Raw genomic sequence first — 12,075 nt, 5'->3', positions numbered from 1 at the left:
TGCGAACCTTGCTATTCCCATATGCAAGACAGTGACAAAACCCAGATTGTACAAACACACATCAAGCCTATATGTTGCGAAGCCCTTTTAAGTAGGGATGTTCACGGAACTGCGGTCTGGCACTGCTGTGGGGGACTCTTTAAGGGTGGTGGAGGGTGTACTTAACCCCCCGCCACTGCGTTTCCCCCACCGGCGCCTTCATTTAGTAAAGCTTTTGGGGCGGCAGGATACCTCCCTGCCGCCCCTTCCCCCAGCTGTCGGCAAAAGGCTTCATAAAGCCTTTTGCGCGTGCGCACGTCACAGGCACACGTCACGTCTCTGCAGCGCGCGCACGTGATAAATCTTCTCCCTCTCCCATAACACTAGAACCAGGGGTCATCCCATGAAATTGATTGCCAGGAAATTTAGGACCTGGAGGTACTTTTTTCACACAACACATAATCAACTTGTGGAATTCTCTGCTATAAGATATGGTGACAGCCAACAACATGGATGGCTTTTAAGAGGGGTTTGGATAACTTCATGGAGGAGAGGTCGATCAACAGCTACTAGTTGGAGGGCTATAGACCACCTCCAGCCTTAAAGACAGGATGCCTCTGAGTACCAGTTGCAGGGGAGTAACAGCAGAAGAGAGGGCATGCCCTCAACTCCTGCCTGGTGGGCCACTGTGTGAAACAGGATGCTGGACTAGATGGGCCTTGGGCCTGATCCACCAGAGCTGTTCTTATGTTCTTATCACATGGACTTTGGGGTAAAACTGGCTGATATGTGAATGCACACCCACCCTCCCAAAGTAAAGTTGCGGTAAAGTCACCGTCTGAAAAAGCTCCTGGTGGGATAACAATCCCACAAGCCTATAAAAGTAGAAATATATTCCGTTAGAGCTCCACTAGTAAACCTGCTTACATTCCCTGCCCACACAAAACACAAGCATTCATAGAGGGAAATCATTTTGCTCTCCTGCAACTTAAATATGTTTCAAGGAAGCAACAATTAGTAGTAATAAGGAACTGCAACAACTCGTATCTTTTGGCAAACAAATTCCGTTAATCATAGAGCCTGGGGAATGGTCAGGTAATGCTGGAATTTTTGATTGTATGGAAAGTAGATGACTATAATCAAACATGTACCTTGGATTTTAGAAAATCTGATTTTAATAATCTCAGAGGAACAATAGGCTATCTAGACTAGATCAACTAATGTGAAAAAGAACCCAAAATGAGTGCCGAAAGAACCACCACTTTTACATTGCATTACATTTTATTGTCATGGTCTCCCACTCTTGCTTATTTTATTTTATTTTATAACATATGTTTGGCATGTAACAACCTACTAGTAGATGTCCAGGTGTCCTGGGAATCAGCTTCATACTATCAATTTCAGTTAATTTGTGTCAGAGCCTGCACTTTATTGAAGAAGCTGGCTGGGTGCATTCCAGATGGTGACTTAAAAGTAGGGATGAGCCCGGACCAGTCTGGAGGCCATTTTGAAGGCCTCTGAACCGGTCTGGACTTGAGGGCGGTCCGGCACTGCTGAGGGGCTCTTTAAGGGCGGGGGAGGGTGTACTTATCCCCCCCGCCGCGTTTCCCCTGCCGGCGCCTTCGTTTAGTAAAGCTCTTGGGGCGGCAGGATACCTGCAGCGCGCGCACGTGACATGCGCACATGCAAAAGGCTTTGTGAAGCTTTTTGCCGACGACTGGGGGAAGGGGCGGCAGGGAGGTATCCTCAGCAGTGCCGGACCGCCCTCAAGTCCAGACCGGTTCAGAGTTCTTTCGGCACTCATTTTGGGTTCTTTTTCACATTAGTTGATCTAGTCTAGATAGCCTATTGTTCCTCTGAGATTATTAAAATCAGATTTACTTTCTGGTGGATCAGGCCCAAGGCCCATCTAGTCCAGCATCCTGTTTCACACAGTGGCCCACCAGGCAGGAGTTGAGGGCATGCCCTCTCTTCTGCTGTTACTCCCCTGCAACTGGTACTCAGAGGCATCCTGCCTTTAAGGCTGGAGGTGGTCTATAGCCCTCCAACTAGTAGCCGTTGATCGACCTCTCCTCCATGAAGTTATCCAAACCCCTCTTAAAGCCATCCAGGTTGTTGGCTGTCACCACATCTTGTGGCAGAGAATTCCACAAGTTGATTATGTGTTGTGTGAAAAAAGTACCTCCAGGTCCTAAATTTCCTGGCAATCAATTTCATGGGATGACCCCTGGTTCTAGTGTTATGGGAGAGGGAGAAGAATTTCTCTCTGTCTACTTTCTCCACACCATGCATGATTTTATGGACCTCTATCATGTCTCCCCACAGTCTTTCCCCCGCTAAACTTAATAGCCCCAGGTATTGTAGCCTTGCCTCATAAGGAAGGTGCTCCAGGCCCCTGATCATCTTGTTTGCCCTCTTCTGCACCTTTTCTACAGTGGCCTTTTTGAGATGTGGTGAACAGAATTGTACGCAGTACTCTGGGTGTAGCCGCACCATAGTTTTGTATAAGGGCATTATAATATTAGCAGTCTTATTTTCAATCCCCTTCCTAATGATCCCGATATTTTAGAGAGCACTTCACATACGATTCAGGTTTCCCCCTCCATATTGGAACCTAGCCCGATGTATGTGTGGGGTAAAAAAAATCCTCTTTTTGTGTTCGGGTATCTGTTCTGCCACAAACGTGCAGTAAAGCCTCGTGGTAAAGCCGTGGTAAAGCCTGCTGTCTGAAAATGTTCAATGTATTAAATTGGTGTTAAATTAGTTCTGCAACAAGTCAGGAGTGACAATGTTGACAATTTACAATTAAAATCATTTAAAACATTAAATCAATTAGCTATTAAAATCATTTAAAAGATTAAAAAAATTAAAAACCCAGTATTAACATTATTTAAAACTATAAATCTAATTAAAAGCCTGGGTGAATAAACATGTCTTCAGTGCCTTTTAAAAAGTTGCCAGAGATGGGGAGGCACTTATTTCAACAGGGAGCACATTCCAAAGTCCAGGAACTACAACAGAGAAGGCCTGTTCCCGAGTAGCCGCAGGCGAACCTCTCCAGGTGGTCTTAGCAGGCGGTGGGGCTCATGGCGAAGAAGATGTTCTCTTAAATTCCTAAGGCCTAAGCTGTTTAGGGTTTTATAGGTTTTTAAGCAGCATGATCCATTCCTCAGTGTATGGGAACATTGGACAGTCATAATTTTCCTTCCTAAGATGGGCAGAAAGCAAAAAGGAAATGCATGAAAAGAAATTTGCATGAACATGGTTGTGTGAACAACTGAGGAACTTCAGTGCTTAACAATCTTGTGCACATTTACTCAGAAGTCAGTCTCACTGTGCTTAATGAAGCTTACTCTCGGGTAAACATGCATGGGATTGTAGCTTAGGGGAGTATTCTTCTGTATATCTTGTGCATAACTGCACAGATAAGTGCAGGCCTACAAAATGTATGGCCTACCAGTCCATTATGCTGATCTGCCATATCCCTTACATTCCTGCACTTGCTGCCCCTCCCTACACCCCTCATTTCTGCATTCCCATTCAGACAGCAAAACCAGAAGTTTTCTCTAACCTGTTGCTTGGCCACCATACATGTCTGCTGGGCTACTTTTGGTTTGGTAGGTCACAAGTTGTACAGGCCTGCCCTGTGTAATTGCAAAGAATATACCTATTAAGAGGTTATGTCTTAATGGGTTAAGTACCAGTTTCTGAAATAACTGAGTGTATTTGTATCCGCAGACTCTGTCCATGGCCTATCTGACTGGGATGCTCTCCAGGTAGGTCACTCACTGAAGGAGCTTGAATGGTTACAATGTTTCTTCTTTGTATGAGATTTTTGTTTCCGAGTATCCCTCTTTGGCATTCCTTTCCTGATGTTTTATCTCTGCATCAGAAACATGGGCATCGAAACTACAATTACAAGCCTTAAATGAATAACTATTACAAACTTTAGCATTAACCTCAGCTTTATGATAGACCAATACTATACATCACCTGGTCTATCCTTGAGTTCACTGCGTGATATATACAGCCATATCCACAGATTAATAAATTCTTTAAATACCTCCTCCTCTTCCTCCTAGCAATACTTATTCTGGTTACATCAAATGATATACTTCAACTATTTATGGGCTGAGAGGGTTTTGGAATTATATCCTTCCTCCTTATCAGCTGATGGTTTGCTCGAACAGACGCAAACTCCTCAGCACTACAAGCAATTATTTACAATCGTGTTGGAGATATTGGGCTAATCATAACATTCGCATGACTCGCAATACACACATCCACCTGGGAAATTCAAGAACTCATATCAGCACCAAACAAACTGCAAATACTCCCATTACTTGGCCTCCTACTCGCAGCAATAGGTAAGTCCGCCTAATTCTCTCTCCACCCATGACTTCCCTCAGCGATAGAAGGCCCAACTACAGTCTCCGCCCTACTCCATTCAAGTTCTATAGTCGTGGCCGGGGTCTTACTACTAATCCGACTTCACCCCCTCCTAGAGATAAATACAAAAATTCTCTCCTCATGCCTCTGTGTAGGGGCAATCACACCCAGCCAATCAGGTCTAATAATAGTAACCATTGGACGAAACCAACCACAACTAGCCTTCGTTCACATTTCATTTCAACACATGCCTTCTTTAAAGCCATACTCTTTCTCTGCTCTGGCACACTAATCCACAACTTAAAGGACGAGCAAGACATTCGAAAAATAGGCTCAGCAAAAACAACCCTCCCAATCACTACCGCCTGCCTAACCATTGGTAACCTTGCTATAAAAGGCACGCCATTTCTAGCCGGATTCTACTCAAAAGATACAATTATTGAAACAATAAATACCTCCCACCTAAGTGCCTGAGCCCTGCTATTAACTTTAATTGCCACCACCCTAACAGCCGCCTATACCACACGTATCCTCTTTTTTGTTCAAATGGGATCCGTGCGCTTTGTGCCACTTATTCCTATTAGTGAAAACAACTCAACCCTTATTAACCCTATCCTCCGACTAGCCACTAGGAGTTTCACAACAGGTCTGTTAATTTCCCTAACAATCCACCCAATTAAAGCCACAGCAATAACCATATCCCCGCTAACAAAATTTTCAACATTAATTGTGACAATCCTTGGCCTAATCTTTGCCATAGAACTAGCAACCAAAACAACAACCCTTACAGGTGAAACTCGGAAAATTAGAATATCGTGCAAAAGTCCATTAATTTCAGTAGTGCAAATTAAAAGGTGAAACTGATATATGAGACAGACGCATTACATGCAAAACGAGATAAGTCAAGCCTTAATTTGTTATAATTGTGATGATCATGGCGTACAGCTCATGAAAACCCCAAATCCACAATCCCAGAAAATTAGAATATTACATGGAACCAATAAGACAAGGATTGAAGAATAGAACAATATCAGACCTCTGAAAAGTATAAGCATACATATGTATTCAGTACTTGGTTTGGGCCCCTTTTGCAGCAATTACTGCCTCAATGCGGCGTGGCATGGATGCTATCAGCCTGTGGCACTGGTGAGGTATTATGGAAGACCAGGATGCTTCATTAGCGGCCTTCAGCAATTCTGCATTGTTTGGTCTCATGTCTCTCATCCTTCTCTTGGCAATGCCCCATAGATTCTCTATGGGGTCAGGTCAGGCGAGTTTGCTGGCCAATCAAGCACAGTACACTGTATACTTTTCAGAGGTCCGATATTGTTCTAGTCTTCAATCCTTGTCTTCTTGGTTCCATGTAATATTCTAATTTTCTGGGATTGTGGATTTGGGGTTTTCATGAGCTGTACGCCATGATCATCACAATTATAACAAATTAAGGCTTGACTTATCTCGCTTTGCATGTAATGCGTCTGTCTCATATATCAGTTTCACCTTTTAATTTGCATTACTGAAATTAATGGACTTCTGCACGATATTCTAATTTTCCGAGTTTCACCTGTACACTTCATAACCATAATCAACTTCATCACCTCTCCAACCAACTTAGATTTTTCAATACAATCATTCACTGCTATCAACCAAAAACAACATTACTAATTGGGCAAAATCTATCAATCCATATTAATGACCTATTATGATATGAAAAAACAGGCCCAAAAATAATCACAGCACTCAATATCACAATAACTAACCAAACCTCCCACGCTAATAAAGGATTAATTAAGGCTTACCTCACAACATTTATTATCTCTACAGCCTCTATCCTAGCCCTAATACAACTGTAAACCTCACACAAGTCCCCTTGATATATACCATTAGCTACCTCCAACGCTACAAATAATGTTACTTTCAAGCCATAACCACAAATTAACAAGCACAAGCCCCCTGAAGAGTACAACATAGCGACGCCACTAAGATCCACCCAAATTGTACATAGCCCTAAAATATCCACCGCAATTACATCCCACCCCTCAAGATTATGAAATTCTAAATATCAACCAGCCAAAACAAGAGTTAATAATACATAAAATAGATCCAGACATCTCAACTTTCCCATGATTCAGGATATGGCTCAGGTGCAAAAGCCACAGAATATGCAGACACCACTAATATCCCACCCTCCAAATAAATCAAAAATAATACTAAAGAAATAAAAGAAACCCTGAAAACAACTAAAACCCCACAACCCGCCCAAACTGATCCAACTAATCCAACCACCCCATAATAAGGAGATGGGTTAGAAGCCACAGAGATTGATCCCCAAATGAAACAAAAAACTAATAAAGCAATAATATACATCATTGTTTTTGCTTCGATATTAACCAAGACTAGCAGCCTGAAAAACCACCATTGTGGTTTAACTACAAAAACATATTATGGCAACCAACACACAAAAAACCCACCAAATCTTTAAAATTGTAAATAAGTCCTTGGCCTTCCATTCCCTTCGAACATCTCTGCCTGATGGAGCTTCAGGTCCCTCTTCGGAATATGCCTAATTATCCAAATTCTTACTGGACTATTTCTCGCAATGCTGATACTATACAGCCGATACTATCTCCGCCTTCTCATCTATTGCCCATATCTACCAAGATGTTCAACATGGGTGACTCATTCAAAACATTCATGCCAATGGCACCTCAGTCTTTTTCATCTGTATTTATGTGCATATTGCACGCGGACTTTACTACATACATTTTCAAAGAGACCTGAAACACAGGCGTTCTCCTATTATTAATCATAGCTACAACCTTCCTAGGATATGTCCTACCCTGAGGCCAAATATCCTTCTGGGGCGCAATCGTCATTACAAACCTTCTATCAGCAATCCCATACATTGGGGTTAACTTAGTAGAGTGACTTTGAGGGGGATTTTCAATTGACAAGGCAACTCTAACCCGATTCTTTGCCTTCCACTTTATTATCCCATTTGCTCTTCTGGCTATAGCTGGCCTGCATCTTCTTTTCCTTCACGAAACTGGATCAAACAACCCAACCAGCCTTAACTCAAACCCAGATAAAGTCCCATTCCATCCCTATTTCCCGCCCAAAGACTTACTAGGGGCTACTACCATCCTTATAACCCTGCTTGCCTTAGCCTTCTTTTGCCCAAACCTATTAAGTAATCCAGAAAACTTCACTTCAGCAATCCCACTTATTACACCCCCACACATTAAGCCTGATTGATATTTTCTATTTGCTTAAGCCATCCTTCGATCTCTCCTCAGCAAACTCGGCAGAGTCCTGGCTCTTCTATTCTCAATTTTAACCTTAATACTGGCCCCTCTTCTCCATACAGCAAGACCACAAAGTTGTATCTTTCGTCCACTCTCACAGTTCTTCTTCTGAGCCCTCGCTGCTAATATTATTGTACTAACATGAATTGGAGGGCAGCCAGTAGAGCCCCCTTTTATTACTATCGGACAATTGGCCTCAATCTCTACTTCCTCATATTCTTAATTCTGATACCCGCCCTTGCCAAACTAGAAGATCTACTTCTTAAACTCCCTTAACAACCTATAGCGCAAAAATATAACCTATATCTTCTAAAAACATCAAAAGAGAGAGACGAGTCTCATCAATAGTCCCCCAAACTAGCATTTTAATAAACTACCTTCTGTTCGCAGCCCACCTGGGCTGTTTTTTGCCCAATGTTATTACCTTTCCCCCCGACAACCCCCCTGACAATGAGGGTAGCTGTGCAGCCCCCTCCTCCGCTCCTCTCATGTACTTCAAACACATACTACATGCTATGTATATCGTGCATTCATTCGTGACATCATGTTATACATGATCCTGTTAATTTGACTAGAACAGTATGCCTATATTATCGTACATAATACATACTATGTATATTGTGCATTCATTTGTTGCAAAAGCATGCATATATTGTTATACATAAACCTGTTAGCCTGACTATATATATTATATATTATGCATATTAGTATTATCCCTACGGATATTCTGTGTCCCATTAGAACCTTAATCGTACATTTACATATCATGAATGCCTAAAAGACAGATAGTGAATGTTCTTCCAATGGGTTATTTATTGATCTGACAACTCACATGAAACCACCAACCCACCCACCAATACATTTCGTTACTAGCGTCAAGGCCATTTTAAATAGTATCGCGGCATTACGGCAAGCCTTGTCACTTTTTCCTAGGCCTCTGGCTTCTCTCTCAGGTATAATCTTGGTGTATCCCCTTATTCTCACTTTTCCCGAGACCTCTGGTTAATGGGTTAATTACCCTCGTACCCATGCTCATAGCATAACTGCTCCATCCTGGCTAGGTTTTTTAAATTTTGGGGGTTGCTGGCTTCAGAGCCCCATAGTCACTGTCACCTGCAAATCAGTTCAGCGGGACCTACAGTGCATGTGGTATATTTCACTAACCTAAAAAGGGTGGTTATTAAATTAATGCTTGTTAGACATATTTGTGCTTGATAATATCAAATTTTATAAAAAATTTAATTAAATTTTATCAGATTTTTACACATACTTGTACTTGAACTCACACCCTACTCATATGTACTCAAATGTACGTGTATATGCATATGCACATACGCATTATGAACGCACGCCTCTGCCGACCCCGCTGCTACACTCACTCACATAATTTTTTCCCATTATTAATTTATGGCAACCTCCCCCACCCCCTTGCCAATAATTTTCCGTTTAATAAAATTGGTCCTCGTCCAACCCCTAAAGCGAGATTCAACTAAACTGATAAACCATAGGCACGATTATGGTCTTTACACACTCTACAGATTATAAGTGCAACCATAGCTATTTATATATACACATAGAGTCACTTATATGTTGTGCACATATATATACATCTATGCATATTATACAGACATATTTACATATTATATACATGTCATTGTAGCTTAATTTTTAAAGCACAGCACTGAAGATGCCGAGATGGACTACTAAAAGTACCCCAGAAACAAAACATTTGGGTCCTAAACTTGCTGTTATCTTTAACTAATCTTACACATGCAAATATCCTCATGCCTGTGAAAATGCCCATCTATACTCTAATTAGGCCAACAGAGCTGGTATCAGGCACATCATGTCTTGTAGCCAACAACACCTTGCCTTGCCACACCCCCACAGGTTTACAGCATATCTTAACCATATATCTTAACCATAAGCGAAAGCTTGATTTAGATATAGTTAACCCTTTTAGGGTTGGTAAATTCCGTGCCAGCCACCGCGGCTTTACGGTTATAAAAGAGACCAAAAATAATAGTCCCCGGCATAAAGCGTGGCTAGAAAAGCATTTATTTATTTATTATATTCATATCCCACTCTTCCTCCAAGGAGCCCAGAGTGATGTAGTACATACCCTGTGAAGTAGGTTAGGCTGAGAGAGAAGTGATTGGCCCAGAGTCACCCTGCAAGTATCATGACTGAATGGGGATTTGAACTCGGGTCTCCCCAGTCCTAGTCCAGCACTCTAGCCACTCTCCTATGCTGTAAAATGCTCCAGAAGACAAGCATACCTAGCCCCTTACAACCCTTTAACTCCACAAAAGCTATGACACAAACTGTGATTAGATACGCCACTATGCCTAGCCTTAAACTTGGATTACAAAACACGACCTATTCGCCAGAGAACTACAAGCAAAACACTTAAAACTCAAGCTGGTTGCTGGATGCAGAGCTGAACTAAAAAGACTCTTTTAGACTCCAGCAAAGCAGTTCTTATATATGGAGTTCTCTTCCCTTCTTAAAATGTGATGATCAAAACTGAGCAGAATATAACAGCTGAGATCTAACAGAATGATCATGACAATCATGACAATCACAATTTGGGCATAGCCCCATCACAAAAGTGCTTATGCAGAAGACAATCCTATTGATTTCAGTAGGACTTCCTTCTAGATAGAAATGCTTAGGATTGCAATTCAAATTCAATTTGCTTTTTGTTTTAATTTTGCAGCAGCAGAAAAAACTTGCTGCACTGGTCTTAACATGTATTGCTCTGCTCTTTTCCCTCTGATTCTGTGGGCAAGGACTGCCTTTGTTTATTGCTCCTCCCACTGCATTCTTTGTCCTTCCACCACAATTGGCTGGCCATCCGATCAACATAAAACAATGGCAATCCATGATGCTTCTCTGCATGGGATTGTTACAGCAGAAACAAAGGATCAGTTGTGCAAGATCTGGACTACAGAGAAATCGCAAAGGAAGCATCCTTCTAGCAACATCTTTCCATCCTTGGGAGTCATTGGAGGGTGGCCCATGGGGCTCGGACCCCCAACGAGTGGCTCAGAGCCTCAAATCTCGTCAGCCACTTCCTGCTCAATTAGAAGGGAGGGGTTACCCCTGCTGCTGCTGCTTTAGCAGCAACCATCACTTCTCATCTCTGTCTCCTTCCTAAAGGTGCTGTGCTAGGGCCAAAACAGATGTTCTAGCTCCCAGTCCAGAACTTGTCTCCTCCAGTTTCTGTTTGATTTTAATTACCAGAAGAGGGCTGTGGGCCCAGGCCCCAAATCTTTTAAGCACCTAGCAAGGCCCCTGCTCCCATCCTCTTTTAGTTCTTCTCCTCAAATACGAAGCCATGCCAGCTTGGAGTTCTCTTGTCCTAGGTGCCTGGACACCATATCCTGCTGGGAAAGTCAAGGGAAGACCTTGAGTGGGATATTTTTCCTTTCCGGAAGGGAATGGGCTAAAGTCACCATGGTGATGCATTTTCTGTTCTCTGCAGCCCATCCATATCGCACAAACATACAACTCAGGCATAGAGCTCTACGCCCTGAGCTTTTCCGTTTAAAAAAAGGAAGAGTAGGTGTTTAGATCATGTGGCCATGGAAACAAACTAAAAGGTGATATTATGTATGCCAGGCGGTGCTATGTTTAGTTGGTGGTGTTTGGACCTCTGCAGCTCATGTAGCGTTTCGAAGCTGGAGCTGCTGGTAGAGCTGCTGCAGATCCTAACCAATAACCATAAAGTCCATAAAATTTACTTGCGCACACACCGCCCGTCACCCTCCTCAATATAAAACCAGATGGGGCAAGTCGTAACATGGTAAGCATACTGGAAAGTGCGCTTGGATCCACAAAGAGTAGCTTAAAACAAAGCATTCAACTTACAATTGTACAACGTTAATGTACAATGCACTCCCTCTCAATCAGCCTGTCTGCCCCTGAGTCTCCCATTTTGAGGCCATTTTGGCCCTGTTTGTGCATGCTGCGGGCATTTTTTGGGCCGTTGCTCATGTGCACGGGCCATTTGCATGACCAGGTCATGACCCAGATCATGTAAATTGCCTACATGCATGTGCAGCGGCCCAAAATGTCCACCAATGCACAAACAGGGCCAAAACATCCCTGAAACAGGCCGAAACGGCCCAAGGAGGCTCGATGAAAGGCCGGTGGGATGGGGGAGCCACCAGAGACCCCCGCAGCTGTAGCAGCACCCCCCAAGACTGCCAAAGCCCTTTCTCAGGTTTTCATTTGACCTTCTTCTGGATTATGAATGTTCAGAAATCCTTTGAGAGATTTCACTTGTCTTATAGAAACTCACTTGGCTTTCCTTGGGATGTCTTACATGTTTCGGTTTAGGAGGAACCCTGGAATTTATTATGAACCTTTGAAATTTTGCTGCCAATCCTACTTTGGA

The 12,075-nt window shown here is 42.7% G+C and overlaps 1 protein-coding gene across 2 annotated transcripts in view; it reads left to right on the top strand.

The window, feature by feature from the left end:
* The window catches only part of FAIM2 (Fas apoptotic inhibitory molecule 2), an 82,086-nt gene that overhangs the window by 51,532 nt on the left and 18,479 nt on the right, over positions 1-12,075 (top strand). For both annotated transcript variants that reach the window (XM_053296749.1, XM_053296750.1), the window contains exon 9: positions 3,718-3,755. In XM_053296749.1, coding sequence (XP_053152724.1) covers positions 3,718-3,755 — 38 coding nt within the window. The remainder of the gene's footprint in view (positions 1-3,717; positions 3,756-12,075) is intronic.

Source organism: Hemicordylus capensis, chromosome 2 (assembly GCF_027244095.1).
Source record: "Hemicordylus capensis ecotype Gifberg chromosome 2, rHemCap1.1.pri, whole genome shotgun sequence".
NCBI classification, from domain to species: Eukaryota; Metazoa; Chordata; class Lepidosauria; order Squamata; family Cordylidae; genus Hemicordylus; species Hemicordylus capensis.
This window is presented reverse-complemented; position numbering and strand designations above follow the sequence as displayed.